Source organism: Phalacrocorax carbo, chromosome 4, assembly GCF_963921805.1.
Source record: "Phalacrocorax carbo chromosome 4, bPhaCar2.1, whole genome shotgun sequence".
NCBI lineage: Eukaryota > Metazoa > Chordata > Aves > Suliformes > Phalacrocoracidae > Phalacrocorax > Phalacrocorax carbo.
In genome coordinates, this window is record NC_087516.1 from 891,295 (window position 1) to 906,790 (window position 15,496).

The following is a 15,496-nucleotide window of genomic DNA, read 5'->3' on the forward strand; positions in this document are numbered from 1 at the left end:
GGCCCCACGGGGTCCACGGGAAATTTGTCTGAGGGCGCGCAGGGTGCTCGCGGCCCCTCGGCCGCCCGCGCCGGGGCTCGGGGCGCAGACCCCGGCTCTGCGGGCCGTCCCGTGCCACGTCCAGGGGGAAACACGGGAGGCGATTTTGGCTGTCGCCTGGCTGCTGAACGAGATCCCTGAATTCAGTCGCTGGTGTGGTGGAGCCGTTGCTTTCCCTGGCTTTCCCATTTGCAGGCAAACGGATTAATGTCCTTCGCTATTAACATTCCAGCTGCTCCCTTTACCTCCTCTTTTTTCCTCCTTCTTCCCCCTTTTTCTTCTGTAACATCAGTAGAAATCAGCAAAAATATCTAACCAAATTCTTTGTCTTGGGGCTGCAGAAGATACCATGGGTAAGTCGTCAGATTAGTTTAAGTGCTTTCTTTGTAACTCAGTACCTGTGGAATGTCGTAATAAAGCCATGATGGTCAGAGTGTAGCTCTTTAAACAATAAAACAGGGGAAGTGATGAAAGGCAAATTTTTTTTATTCTTTTTTTTTTTTTTTCAAAGAAAGGGAGGCAGCAGAGGCCTCAGAGTTAATTTATGTAATATTTCTATTAAAAACAATGTCTATTCAAGACAGCAATTTAAAGCCTGTACCGTTGGCTTAAAATATAAATCCAATAAACCTCTATTATGATTCCTCCATTAGGTCAGTGTGATGGAATTTTGTGGACTTCTAAAATAAGACATCATTATTTTTCAGGAATGTTTCATGAATCACAGTCAAAGCCCCTTCATCTTTGCTTGTATAAATTTCAAAAAAAACGGTGCTCTTTTAAAATATATACATTTGCTGAAGCCGGCAGCCGGCCTTCTTCTTGGAACGCCGTCCTTGGAGCTGGATTCCAGTTTGCAGAGCAGGCGAGGGAAGCGCTCCTGGGCGGTGCCGCGGCTGCGTGCTGCGAGGCGGTGGGCCTGAGGCCGGGTGAGGGGTGCCCGTTTCTTGGCCTCAGAGCGATGAGAAGAGGGTGTCGTTATTCCCGAGAGGGGTGCGGCACCCGAGGACCGCGTTATTTAGCGGAACTGTATGCATTCTATGCATTTATTTGTTTGCCCACGTGCTTTGTTTGGGTGGGGAGGTTGGTGGTGCCGGGACACAAACCAGGAAGGCAGTCTCTGTCCCAGAACCCCCAAAACCTTCCAGGCAAAGCCTAAACCAGGGGCTGAGTTTAAGAGCAGTCCTCGCGTCCTCCCTGAATTTCAGGCTGTTAGCACAAGGGTGAAGTTGTCTCATCCCCCTGCCTGGTGCTGCGCTGAGATCCTGGGAAGACCACGACCCAAACTGGCCAAAATCTGCCCCTGGCCTAAAAATGCTGCAGATTTCTTCTTGTGAGCCCTCACCCTCCCATGGAGAAGCATCCTCTCTGCTGACAGGTCTAGGGCCGTGGTGTCGCTGTGGCCGCAACAGCTGGATTTGGGCTGGAAGCATCCCCAAAAACACCTTGAAATGAGGGAGCGAGGAGCTGCCGGTTGGGTTCATCGCCTCGGCAGAGCAGAGACCCCCCAAGCCCAGGCTGGCCACGGGGCTGGTGCACAGGGCAGAAGTTCACCTCTAGCAATTAGGGGAGATGCTGCTGTGGCTGATCGCTGGGGTTTGCTCGTGGAGATGGGTAACTTTGGTATCCTTTGCCGCCAGGAGGAAGAATTCATTGACTGGTGGAGCAAATTCTATGCTTCCACAGGAGAGAGGGAAAAATGCGGCTGCTATTTGGAGAAGGGCTTTGACACCCTGAAGGTAAGTGGCCTTGGCTTATTGGACCTTCACTCTCCATGATGCTTTTCCACAAGCTTTGATTTGTTTCTAGTGTTTAGGCTTTTTTTCTTGCAGGACAAAAAATATAAACTAGATCATTTTTCCCTGAGAGCAGGTACTTTTGTTTTAAAAAATAACTGTCTTGAGAACTCAGTTTTCTTTGTAAAAACCCTTTCTGGTAACTTTCCACTTTGCAGCCTTCAAGGAATTGTCACTTTTCCAAGGGGCAGAGAAGGTGGGGAACCGCCACCCTGAAAAGTGTTTGGGAACGACAGGGAATGCCAGAGATCGCTTGGGGAAGAGGGAGATTTAGGTGCCCTGTTACGAGAATTGCTAAAATTAACACAGGAGCCCAAATAGGACTAAAATGGGGAAGACCTTGCCTGGTCTTAAGGAGAACGTTCCCAGCAGGAAGGTCTCTTTCTTTGGCTGATGAAAACCCCTCTGCGACACCTTGGGTTAATCTGGGTCTTTTGTGATGTGCCTTTATTTATTGTAGGGTTGCTGAAGGTCTGGTCTTCATCACTGTCCTGGGGGGGACAACACGGGTGACAGGTCCCAGGACTCTGCCCCAGTGGGTGGTGTTTCCCCAGACTCAGGAGCTAGGGTCAAGCCTCGTCCTAGATCGGTGGGGACACGCTGGTGGTGCCCCTCTGCCCAGGAGCGGTGCCTGCCCTTGCCCTCATCTTCCTCACCCCAGGTCTTCGAGACGGAGCTGGAGAACGTGGAGGACTTTGAGCATCTCTCTGACTTCTGCCACACCTTCAAGCTGTATCGCGGCCGGTCGCAGGACTCGAATGACGACCCCTCGGTCGTGGGGGAGTTCAAGGTGTGATGGTCTCTCTTTGCTGGGCGGCAGGTCTTGCTGCTGGGTGGGATGATGCCAACTGACTATTTCTGGAATTCAGTGAGAAACGGGCCGTAAAAGTAGACCACTGGGCCCGGTCTGAACAACCTGCCTGTGCAGGTCTGGCTGCCGTATTCCCAGCAGTGAGTGCCTTGCCTGCGTCAAACCCAGTCTAGGCTGTGTCGTCATCCTCCAGCAAAAACCCACCTGGAGCCAGCGCTGGATGTGAGCGTTGGAAAAGCTTCTTCCTCCGGGGCGATGGTGGGGGTGTCTGTGGGCACTGATGGTCTTGCCAAGCTGGTGCTCAGGGCTCTCCCTTTGGAGGTGTCTGTCCAGTGAGGAGGAGCGATGCATCTTTTGCTCTTCTTAACCTTTAGCCTCTTTGCAAGAGGAGAGAATTTTTCTAGGTGTGGGGTTTTTTTAATTCCTGCTCTTACTGAGCACTCTTCTCCCCCAGACAGTACCTAGAGACTGATTCCTGCCACTTCGCTGGGAAGAAATCAGCTCTGGTGAATAAAACACTTGTAAATTTTTTTTTTTGCATTTTCTCTCTCCTCCTCCTGTCCCTCTCAGACACCAGCTGCCTTATTCAGGAACCCTTAAAACTGTCCCTGCAGAGACAGCCCCAGCCTAAACCTTCGGGGGGCTGATTCATAGCAAGGCTCCTTCACACCTCTTTAATAGCGTGAAGGCCCCAAGGACAGTGGAGTAGAAGAGGTACGGGACAGACTGGCTGGAGTGGCTCTGTGCAAGCTTATAACAGTTTGCGCTGATGTTCAGGCGAGGGATGAATGACACAGGCAGCTCGCCGCCCGCTCCTGGCCCCCTCGACCGTGAAGAGCCCGACAGGACACGGCCTGGTCTAGTAGACCCAGTAGAGGGTCAGGATCTGGGCTCTGTCCCCAGCGTTGTGGTAGCTGTAGATGCCCCATCCCTGGGAACACCCAAGGCCAGGCTGGACGGGGCTCTGAGCGACCTCATCTAGGTGAAGACATCCCTGCTTATGGGTTGGGGTTGGACTGGATGGGCTCTAAAGGTCCCTCCCAACCCAAACCCTTCTCTGATTCTATGCAACCATCCAGACGGTTGCTGCCAGCCAGCTCAGGGGTCCCAGCTGCACGTGTGGGTGTGTGAGCACAGCTAAACTCATCTGTCCTTCACAGGGCTCGTTCAAAATTTACCCTCTCCCGGATGACCCGCGAGTCCCACTGCCACCCCGGCAGTTCCACCAGCTGCCGGCCAGAGGACCCCAGGAGTGTCTTGTCAGGGTCTACATCATCCGGGCCTTCGACCTCCAACCCAAGGACACCAATGGAAAGGTACCTGCTGGGGGATGCTCTGGTGGACCTCGGTGTTGGCTCCTGGGCTGGGCTCTTTCAACGGGTCAGCCCTAGTTGATCAAAATTTGCATATATGGCTTAAAATTTAGAAACCACGGTGACAGCAAAAAGGAGAAAATCTACCCCTTCTTTGTGCCTCCATTGCAACATCTGGGAATCCCAGGAGCCAACTCTTCCTCCGTCCTGAGGGATTTTTCAGAAGGGCTAGTTAAAATAGCTAAATTAGGGTTTTTTTTAAACCTTGGTGCCAAAGGAAACAAAGTCATGTTTTTCACACGACTGCTTTTTGCAAAGCTTTGCCAGTCTGGAAGAAAAATTCAGTGCAAAATGAAAATTGTGTTGGTTCAAAAAGAAAATGTGCATTTTGTTTGATTTTGCAAAAAAACTCAGGGAAAAATCCTTAACTCTCTTTATGCCACTGGGAAGGAGGGAAAAAAGTTAAAACAAAGTATGGGAGATATTTTGACATGAACAAACCCCCCTGTTTTTTAATCTGCTGTTCTTGAAAATGGACTTGGAATGAAAGTTTTCAATTTCTTAGAAATCTCCCGACAGAGACTGCTGCAGATAAAAAAAGGTGTAGAAAAAATGCTTTTTTTTTACACTGAAAACCGAAACCAGCCCAAGCCTGACCCACACTCTTTCCCCCTGTGCTGTGACGTCTCCTAAACCTCGTCACGGTCACGGGGAGACAGGAGGAGAGCCCTGGGTGCCCAGCCCAGCCTCACACTGCAGACCTTCCCCCAGCACTGGTTTTTCCATCCTTCGCTTCTTAAAAAAAATCAAAAGTCAAGGAAAAGTGGTGAGGAACCTGGCCTGGGTGTTTTTTCCAGGGGGCTTAACTAGCCAACATCTTTGCCATTGGTGTTTTTGTTTTATTTTTTTTTTTAATTTTTAAATTTTTTTATTTCATTGTGAGCTCAGTAAGATGGTGGGGCTCTCCAGGCCCTGGGCTCAAGCTGGGTGACATCTTTTAGGCAAATTTGTTTCTTTATTTTTCTTTTTTTTTTCCCCTTCCCCGGGCAGAAATGCTGACTCAAGTTAATTTAACCACTTTTCAAACTTATGCTGGTTTCTCAGAATAGTTTTAGTTGTGAGAGAGAAGCTTAAAAACTTGCTAAAAATGTAAAAATATCTGACGCAATTTTTAGATGCACAATGAGACTTTATGTTAAAGTATCCTTCCATTTTATTTATTTATTTTTAAAATTTGTTGCAGCATATTGGAAATGAACGGTTTTGAGCCACATTTTTTGAAACAATATTTTTTTCCTTTGACATTTTAGTCCCCTACATTTGTAAACCTATTTTTGAGTCGAGTCAGACTTAAAAAATGGTGACCTCGATGGAACCCCCAAGTAGGTGACTCAGATGAAAACAGGAAGGTCCTGAGGACTTCAGAGCAAGCCCAGTCCATCGAACAAGCCATAAATTGTTTTTTTTTTCATGCTTTTTTTATTGCGTTTCCCTCCCATGGGCCTCAGAAGGGCTTGGACTCTTGTCCCACACTGCTAAGTGGTCTTTCAGTCATCCTCAGAAAGGAAATGCAGGGCAGGCAGCTCGTGCTGATGGTCACAGGTTTGTATTACGGAGCTAATGGTCAGACGGTCCTAACCTTGAAAATAGGCGCTTGTCAAGGGTGGTGGGAGGTCCCGCTTGCGGGGGCAAGGGCAGGCAGGGCTGTTCCTTTGCCGTCAATATTGCTGTGCAGTGACTCTTTCTTGCACTTATTTTCATGCCCATGTTTAGTGCGATCCCTACGTGAAGATTTCAGTGGGAAAGAAATCCATAAATGACCAAGAAAATTACCTCCCCTGTACGCTGGAGCCTGTCTTTGGAAAGTAAGTTTCGATCCAGTTTGGAGTCTGTGCAATTTTTTTATGCCACCCTGATGGAATAGGGCCGGGCCAGCCAGAGCTCCCCATTCCAACCTACGCTCAAGGCCAGGCTGGACGGGGCTCTGAGCAACCTGGTCTGGGTGAAGATGTCCCTGCTCAGTGCGGGGGGTTGGGCTGGATGGGCTCTAAAGGCCCCTCCCAACCCAAACCCTTCTGTGGTTCCATGGCGTGCTCTTGCCTCATGACCAACCTCGCTGAAGCGAGTCTAGCCTTGGCTTGACCACCGTCGCGCCCACCACGGCTCGTGTTCCTCTTCTCCCTGGGGCTTTTGAGCCGTGGAGCATGGACCGGGTCCGCTCTGTGATCAACGGAGATGTCAGGAGGGTTGTTTAGACCTGAGATTCCCTTGAGGAGGCATCTGCCTCATCCCAGTGTTAGCAGGGAAAGGCTGGGGAAACTCTGCGCCTCATTTAGGCACTTTGGCTAGAAGTCTGAAGAGAAGTCATGATGAGAGGAGGCCTGCTTGATCAGGCTGTGGCATGGGACGCCTCAGAATCAAACACCCCGAAAATCATCTATAAACGTGCTAAAGGCTGGTTGAGTTGTTTGCCCCACGACAGGGCCACAAACTTCCGCTAAAAGGCAAAAAGATAACATTGTTTTCAGAAAAAAAAGAGCCAGAAAACACCACAGGGACCAGGCGAAGCGGAGGGAGCGGAGGAAAACCTGGTGCTCAGCCTCCGCACTCAGGTCCCGCAGGAAAGCTGGGGTTAGGCACAGCAGGTTATGCTCCAGCACAAAGAGGGGTGAAGCCCTACTCCATGTGGTGTCCAGCCGGTTTCCTGAGGCAGCTCCAGCCAGCCCAGGATGCCAAGGCCGTGCCACCTTCCCAACAAAGCAAGGTGGAGAGGGAGATACACCGTCTGCAAGGATGGAGGAAAAGGGGGAGGAACGGCGAGGGCGGTGCTGGTGCGGCCACGGAGGACAGCGCGCCTTAGACGGCCCGTTCCCTCCCGCTCCGCCAAACGGCGATGGCAGCTCTGCCTTTCCTACGGCGAATGCAACGCGGTTGCTCCCCAGGGAGCCCTGGCCTCCGGTGGGGCAGGACCCACTGCCCTGGCGGCAGAGCCCACAGCCAGACCCTGGCGAGCTCTGCTTGGCAGAGCAAGGCCTGCTTCGCCAAGCCTGGCTCCCGGCCAGAGGCCGTCTAGACAGCGTGCTGCACCTCCCACCTGGTCTTTAAAGCAAGATGTAAAAACGAGGTCCTGGCTGCTGGCAGCTATTAAACCTCTTGTTTCACGAGCTTTTTCCCTGGGCGGCTGGCCGCCATCCAGCTTTAGCTAATTACTTTCTGCTGACCCCAGTTCCTCCTGCACTCTTAATTGGTGGCATAATCACTCACTTCCCCTCCTTAAAAGCTGCTGTGGGGTGGGTGCTGGCGGTGGGAATGGGCGTCGTGTTTCTCCCCAGCATCGCCTGCCTCTCAGCAGCAGGTGGAGGGGTTCCTGGTAGTGCTGGCTCAGACCTGGACCGTCCAGCTCGGTCTGGATTGGGGTGCTTGTCTCTTGCCATCCTTTATTTGAAGAGGGAGAGGAAGGTGGTTTTTCAAAGCTGTCATTTCTGCCCCTTTCAAATTCCATGGCAAGGATGATTCCTGACTCTTGCCTGCTGTTTTTTTCCCCTGGGTACCACAGTGATCACCATCATGCCCAATTAGCAGCTGGAGAAACTAAGCAGGGGCAAAGTTTTCTTGAGAGTAATTCAATCAGGCAAAAAAACCCCAAACCCAAAGCGTGCTTGCTTGGTCCATAGCCACCAGCTAAGCCAGTGCCACGCAGGACCAACGTGGCAAAGATGCGCGGTGGGTGTACTGGCCTTCCTGGCGCTGGGGGGTGGGGTGTGGGTCCGTTTCCCATGGGGCACTCAGCGGCATGAACCTCAATCTCATGGGTGTTTCTTGGCTCCTGTTGCACAGGATGTTCGAGCTGAGCTGCACGCTGCCCCTCGAGAAGGACTTGAAGATCACGCTCTACGACTATGACCTCCTCTCGAAGGATGAGAAGATTGGGGAGACTGTCATAGACCTGGAGAACCGGTTCCTGTCGAAATACGGGGCGCGTTGTGGCCTTCCCCAAACCTACTGCATGTAGGTACCTCTGCGGGCTCAGGCGGTGGGTCTCTGTAGCTGCCAGGGCTGCGCGGTGCCGAGTTGGCCGCGGGGACCAGGGTGATGCCTCAGCCCGTGGGTCTGCTGCCCCAGGGCTGTCCCAGGGGGCCCTGACCATTGCTGTGCTTCACCACAGAGATTTGTCCAGAGAGTCTAGATTCACACCAGAGAAGCCCCACATTTGAGGAACTTCCCTGAGCCCTGGCTCTCCTCCAGAAGCGCACAATGCTTCGAATAACGGGATCTCCCCAAGGATGTTTCTGTTACGTCCCTGTTGCCTCTCGGGCACGCCGTGCTGAGGACACCCTCCGTGCACGGGGCCAGCTGAAGGGTGACCTGGTGGGTCTTGGGGGGGGCTGTCAGGGCGCCCCAGCCCTGCAGTCAGGGGCTGAGTGGGGCGTGGGACATGTTCGCCAGCGGGCCAAGGTGAGCACAGACTTGGCGCTGGCTGCACCTTCATCAGACCAGCCCTCTTCGGTGTAACGCGGCTGCTGCCCCTTTGAGGCTGGAAGAGGTTTCATCCCGTGTTGAGCTGCTCTTTTCCCTCCTGTCTGATTTCAGCTCTGGACCCAACCAGTGGCGAGACCAGCTCCGTCCTTCGCAGCTGCTTCACCTCTTCTCCTTGCAGCACAACTACAAGGCTCCCACCTACAAGTCCGACCGGGTCATCTTCAGGGAGCAAGAGTACATCCTCTCTGAACTGGGTAAGGTAACGGGGCAGCTTCAGGGCTGCAAATAGCTTTCCTTTATCCAGAGCAAGGGATGGAGTTGGAGGTCATGAACGTATCATGGTGGGGGGTTATCGTGGAGGCCAGGATGGGGTGGTGGGCGTTCCCATCCTCCTCACCTTGCTCCAGGTTGGCTCTGCGCCTTTCCCAAGCTTGGCTCTGCCCCAAGGGCTGCAGGTTGCCGTCGGATCCGCACCGAACCCCGGAGCTGAACGCAGACCTGCAATCCAGCCACGTTAACCCTGGCCTTTAGTGACTGCCCTTTGCTGCTTGCAGCAAACCACATACACACGGGCTGGGAGCGGCGAAGGCCGTTGCAGCCAGGGAGGCTCCAGCCCGATCTTCCAGCTGCTGCTTGGGCTGGAGGAGCAGTTGTGCGTTTGCAGCTCTGCGTTTCGGGGCTGGAGTCACTAGAGGGAGACAATATCATGCAGACAGTGCCCCGCGTATCGCACCAGGGCTCACGCCTCTGGCTGGAAGTGCAACCTCAGCCTCTGCCAGCAAGGAGAAAATATCACCGCGTGCTGGGGAGGCATTTTCTCGTTTGCACAAAAAACCACCAACGCTGACACCTGCAGTATCCTGAGCATCATCTCACGCCCGTCTGACTGGCACCCCCGGGGGCAGACGTTCGCCTTTGAGAGAAAAGTCTGCTTTCAAGCATGGAAGGGCTGTTTTGGCGCAGGGAGGAGGTGAAACCCCACTGCAGTGTGACTTTGTTAGGGCCACTGCAGTGTTGCAGAGCCGTCAAGGAGGACTTGGACTGCAGAGGCACAAGACGGCACAGCCCAGGGCTGATCCCCCTCCCCGCTTCGGGAATCGAGGCACAAATTCATGGTTCTCCTCTTAGGAGGAGGAGTGGGGAAGCAACGGCTCCTTTGCAGCATCTCGTTATGCGAAAGGTTTTCAGCAAGGGCTGGAAAGGTGTTAAACCGAGCGGGGTCTTCCCCCCTCTCCCAGCCCCTGCCTTTCACCTTCCTCTGCTTTAATGGCAATCAGTTCAAAAAACAGAACAAAGTCTGATGCTTGACCTCAAGGAGATCTGGAAACCAGCTGTGTTCGCAGAGCAATGTCAGATCTGAACCTGGTGGTATAAAGTGAAGCTATTAAACACGAGAGCATGGGTTTTACAAGCACTGCACCCGGACCATTATTCCATAACCCCCACATTTGTTGTTTTCTGAGAGGGGCTTTTTCTTTTTCCTGTGCATACACACACACACACGCACACACACGCCAGGTTTCCACTGCTTGGGAAATAGCCCATATGTCTGAAGTTAACCACTTCAAGATATTGCCAAGAAAGGAGCTGGGATATATCACCTGAAAGTTGCAGAGCTGTAATAATATTTATGGAGCGCATTTCATTTCAAAGGTCCTCGAAGGTGCACGTCCTTGAAACGCTGTGGCTGAAAGGCAGCTGTCTCGGGGGTGATGTCCTGCCCCAGCCCCAGCACGGCGCGTGGGACGGGGAGGCAGGAGCAGGCTCAGCCGAGGCCAAGCTGGCCATCCTCCCTACCTGGATGGGCGGTACAGGGATGCCGGGGCAGAGAAGGCAAAACTCTCCGTTGCTCGTCTGACCTCCCTGGGGAGGGGTTAGGTCTGGTGGGAGCGGGGGAGGAGGTGGAGGGGGTGTCAGGTCTGCTCACGGATGGCTCGGTGTTTGCTGTGGCTCTTGTGCGCTGGCCCGTTTCGATGAAAGACCACGAATACCCCCGTGGGAGCAGTGAGGACCGGAGCAGGGACTAGGACCAGCCATCGAGCTGTGCTGGTGGTGTCTGCATGGCCATCCTTTTCCTCTCGTTTCTGTGTTTACCCCGAACCCAGCAGAGAAGAAGCAGGAGCCCGCAGGGAGCTCATTCCCTGCCCAGCTGAACATCCTGGATGGTTTTAAATGAGGGGATTTAAACAATATCCATCACACGAGTGTTTGCAAACTGCACCGGAGCAGACCCTTTCATCTCCTCTCCCTGAAGAGCTTTGATCACACGTTAGATAAACCTCTGCTGGGGGTGGGAATGGCAGCAGAGCAGCAGTAAGGGCTTGCGGGCTGCTGGGGACCCTGCAACCCCAACTGCTGTGATTTTAGGGGGCCTGAACCCTTCAGCAGGATCAAAGACTGGACTTTCCATGTGCTTCAACTTGGTCCTTGCAATGTTTTACTTGCTGTGATGTGGGGGGGGGGGCGACTTGCGTGAGAGTCCCTGCAGGTCCCCGTCCCGCTGCGCGGTGGTCTGCCCACGGCCCACGGGGCCCAGGAGGGTTTGTGGTGACGGTGGCTTTGCAGACGGAGGCTGGGCTCCTGCTGCTCGCCCCTGGCTGCTGCAGGGCTGGTGGGCCCGTGCTTGCTCCCGTGGGGCGGCCAGCGCCCGGCCCTGCGCAGCCGCGGCCATGCCGTGGCATAACGCTGCTCTTTGCTCTGCGGCAGAGGACGGCAAACCCCTCAACCCCCACCTGGGGCCGGTGGAGGAGCGTCTCGCCCTGTACGTGCTGCGGAAGCAAGGGCTGGTGCCGGAGCACGTGGAGACGAGACCTCTTTACAGCCCTCTCCAACCAGAAATCGAGCAGGTGGGTGGTGTGATGTGTCCAGGACAAGACCAAGGGCATCATCTCCTTTCGACCCAGTGCTAAGCGGGGGCTGCCTCGCTGCGGAGCCGTGCTGGGGGTGCCTGCCCCCGGGGACGGGCTTTGCCCCGGGCGGGGAGTCAGCCTGCGGGACAGAGCGCAGCACTGGCTATCAGACGCTCAGCTCTGCGGCTGACTTGCTCGTGGTGCTCCGGGGGATCGATTCCAGCCTCCTGTATTTTCATCAGCATTTGCTCACAATTCCTTTTATTTTAATTTTTTTTTTTAAATTTGGTGGGAAAGCCATTTCTGATCTGAAAGCCTTAACGCAGATTTCTTCTATAACGGTAAAAGACACCGCAGGCTCCTTTGGTAATGCGGCAGTGTGATTTCTGCAGCATGAACCTGCCCTTGGAGGTGTAAAGTGTTAGTACTGCTGCAGACTGGATGTTTTTAAGCCAAATGAAAACTAAACGGGCTTCCACCCAAGAACAATCAAGACCCAGGTATCTGTACTTAGCCTAACCCCTTTTCTTTGATTAACACGTATGTGCACTTTATGCATTCGGATCAAAAAGTGCTGCTTCCTGAAGAACAAAATGATTAATTATCGTCTGTCATACATGTTCCAGCTGCGTTGCAAAGGCAGTTTCAAGAGGCCGGCTCTGCAGCTGGTGCAAACGTGCGCAGCCGCTGAGCTGCACCGTTTCAGCCCTCTCCCTTCTGTGGTTCATTTTTAACCAGCCCACCTCTCCCGTGGAGGAGCGGGGAGCTGCTGGCAGGAATTAATGCACTGGCAACTGCTCTAACGCCTTTTGATGTTAATTCTCCCAAGGAAAATGACGGTCAGAGGCAGGGGATGGCTGCTGTCAGCGGGTCTGTGCTGTTCCTGTAGGTACAGGCAGCGTGGGCGCGTTGGACCAGCCGTGGAGACTAGCAAGGGTGCTTCCTCCGCGACGTGGGGTTGCGTATGGGCAGAGCAGTCAGGGTCTGCCCCGCTTCTGGCCAAGAGCATCCATCGGGGTGATGCTGGCTCCAGGGCATTAACCGGTGTGACCCCGTACGTGTCGCAGCCAGGGCGGTTCACAAAAGCACGGCCCTGACCCGCTGCAAAGCCACGGAACAGGCTGGCTCTGTTGGGCTGTTTGTAGTGAGCTAACAGCCAGGTTGGGCTTTTAAAGTTTTTCTGCTGAAATGGAAGATTTTCTTGCCAAAAAGCAAGCAAACCACAAACCTCTCTGTGATGGGCTGATTGTCAAAGGATGGTTTTTTTTTTTCTTTCTTTCAACCCTTGAGACTGCACAATAAAATATTTTATTGGCACCCATTGGTGTTTTACAGTAAAAGAGACCACCTAAAAACAACCCCCCTGAGATTTCAGCTGCATTTCTGCTGCTCTCTCCCTGGAAGGATTCTGTGAAAATGGAATGAGAGTCCCCTCTCCTCATCCTATCCTCCACTCCCATGGTGAGAAACCCATAAACCAGCTGTCCAGCTGGTGACAACTGGTGACACCGTGGAAAACGAGAGAGCTGCTTGCTTCTGCAGCACCTCCCGTGGGCCTAGTCTTTAGTCTGTCCCTGTGTAAAGTAGTCAGCCATGGAGAGTAAAGCCAGGGTGCACCTTCAGCTCATCCAGACCAACTACTTAGATATCGCATGCCGTTAACGTATACCCAGCTATTACTAAAATAATTTTAATATAATACTTAGTGACAATTTTCCATTAAGGAAACTTTAGTTTTCAACTAAGGAACACAGGAGCACTTGGCGTTTCCTCTCTCCACTACTAGGTCTTATTGAGGAGGTGAAGGTAACCCAGTTAGGAGGCTCTCCAGGCTTCACATGTCTGTCTTTCCAAACAGGGAAAGCTACAGATGTGGGTGGACCTGTTTCCGAAATCCCTGGGTCAGCCTGGCCCCCCTTTCAACATCACGCCACGCAAAGCCAAGAGGTAACTTGTTTTTCATTTCTGACTCGGTGCGGTGCTGGTTCCGGCACCTTCTGTTTGTGACGGGAGAGGAGAGGGCTTGGAGATGTCGGGGGGGAGGGATTCACCTGCCTAGCTGAGAAACGTCTACGTGGGCTCACCTTCAGAGAAAGATCACAGAATCACAGAATGGTAGGGGTTGGAAGGGACCTCTGGAGATCACATTGCCCAAGATGACTCATGTCATGTTTATTAGGAAAAATGCCTTCCCTGCCAGAGGGGTCAGGCCCTGGCACAGGCTGCCCAGAGAGGGGGGGGAGTCACCGTCCCTGGGGGGGTTCAAACAACCTGTAGACACGGCCCTTCAGGGCATGGTTTAGGAGGCCTGGGGGTGTTGGGTTGGTGGTTGGACTTAATGATCCTAGAGGTCTTTCCAACCTTAATGATTCTATGATTCTATGCCTTAGCTCCTTCAGCTAAATAGCTGAGTAGCACAACCAGGCTGTCTAGGTGGGCTCTGGACCGACATTTCCATCCTCATGTTGATTTTGTTCCCGTGGCTATCCAGGTTCTTCTTGCGCTGCATCATCTGGAACACCAAGGACGTCATCCTTGATGACCTCAGCATCACCGGGGAGAAGATGAGTGACATCTACGTCAAAGGGTAAGCCACCCTACTTCTGCGTCCTCTGGGTACCGTAACCCAAAGGGACAAGAGCGGCAGTGAAGGGGTTAACACGGCTCTTGCATCAACACTGCTGTGGTAGATGTGAACCCCCACTGGGGTGACGGGGCCATTCACACCTCTCCAGCGATGGATCCAGCTTCTTGGCAGGCATGTCTCTGCTGAGCTCATCACCGCTTCACGATGTCAGGTTTTTCTTTGCATCTCTTGGATGCTTACATGGCAATATTTACTCTGAGAGAGATAAGAGGTGGGGAAGCAGCCTGGCCGTTGGAGATCGGGGCACGCCGTCTGCATTTCCACCGCCGCCTCCTTTCCAGCTCCTCTCCCGGGACAGCCGTGGGCTTGTTCCATATACATAGGTTGGCTTGTTTGCATAGCTGCTTTTTTTGGAATTCCCTTTTTTTCCTTGAAACACACAAAAATGTGGCAACCAGCAGTAACTCCTCTGGCACATTCCCTTCTCTGCCTGACTCCATTTATGTTTTATCTTGTGTAAAATGGTACAATCCCAGCCAAGGGACTGACTTACTTTGTGCGTTCTTTGGATTTATGGACAGGAAGAGATAGGATTTTGAAACAGACTGTAAATCCCTTTTTTACAATCCCAATTTTCCTCCTGTAAATCCAGAATGCGCGCTGCTTACCTGGTATTCACATCAAGTGCATTGTTATCAGCTCCAGCTAAGCTGCTCTGTGCGCTTTGGGGCTCTGAAACAGTAGTGCTTGCAGGGTGTTACTGGGAAAGCGAGAGCATCCAGTGCTTGCTGATATCCCTTGCCCCTTTTTTGGCAACCCCAATGACCAAGCAAATCTCCCAGTGATGTAAATGAGTTAAAACCTTGCTCAGCTTCCTCATCTTCCCCCCTAAATGGCTGCATCACTAGCATTTCTGGATAAGGCTTGAATAAACCTATTGGGAGGGGAAGCAATGGTCCTTGTTGTGCTTAAGCATCTGCCCTACAGAGGGGGCATCCTGTGGGCAGAGTGACCTTCACTGCCATGGCCGTTCTGGTGGGGACCGTTCCTTTCACTGCCGGAGCGGTCAGGCCCTGGCACAGGCTGCCCAGAGAGGTGGGGGAGTCACCGTCCCTGGGGGGGTTCAAACACCGTGCAGGTGTGGCCCTTGGGGACATGGTTTAGGAGGCCTGGGGGTGCTGGGTTGGGGGTTGGACTTGATGATCCCAGAGGTCTTTTCCAACCTTAATGACTCTATGTTTCTATGATTCCATCCCCCACTGCCTCCTGAGCAGGGGCTGGAGCCTACTTTAGGGTGAACTCAGTGGATAAGGAGCTTTTACCTGCGGCTTTCCTTCAGCAGTTCTCACAGTGCCTCTCTGAGGAGGTTATTGCCAGTTTGTTCTCCAGTTTACCCATTAGGCAAGGCCAGGGCTGGAATCTCAGTCTCTTGGATGTTATCTTCTACATAATGTGTAAATTATTGTTGAGTCAGTTATGCAGGTAAATTAAATAGGAGCTTTTCTGTTATGCCGGAGACAGTTGGTGTTTATTTTATTTAATTTAATCAGTTATTTATCAATAGTCTTGCAACAGCATGAAGAGGTCTCAACCAAGTTTAGGTTGCGCAAGGCTGAGTGCAC

At 52.7% G+C, this 15,496-nt stretch overlaps 1 protein-coding gene across 8 annotated transcripts in view; it reads left to right on the plus strand.

Annotated features, from left to right (window-relative positions):
• Window positions 1-15,496, plus strand: part of DYSF (dysferlin) — a 109,279-nt gene that overhangs the window by 68,702 nt on the left and 25,081 nt on the right. For all 8 annotated transcript variants that reach the window (XM_064448789.1, XM_064448787.1, XM_064448788.1 and 5 more), the window contains 9 exons: window positions 1,680-1,778; window positions 2,497-2,625; window positions 3,807-3,962; window positions 5,733-5,824; window positions 7,797-7,967; window positions 8,550-8,692; window positions 11,145-11,284; window positions 13,146-13,234; window positions 13,779-13,874. In XM_064448789.1, coding sequence (XP_064304859.1) covers window positions 1,680-1,778; window positions 2,497-2,625; window positions 3,807-3,962; window positions 5,733-5,824; window positions 7,797-7,967; window positions 8,550-8,692; window positions 11,145-11,284; window positions 13,146-13,234; window positions 13,779-13,874 — 1,115 coding nt within the window. The remainder of the gene's footprint in view (window positions 1-1,679; window positions 1,779-2,496; window positions 2,626-3,806; window positions 3,963-5,732; window positions 5,825-7,796; window positions 7,968-8,549; window positions 8,693-11,144; window positions 11,285-13,145; window positions 13,235-13,778; window positions 13,875-15,496) is intronic.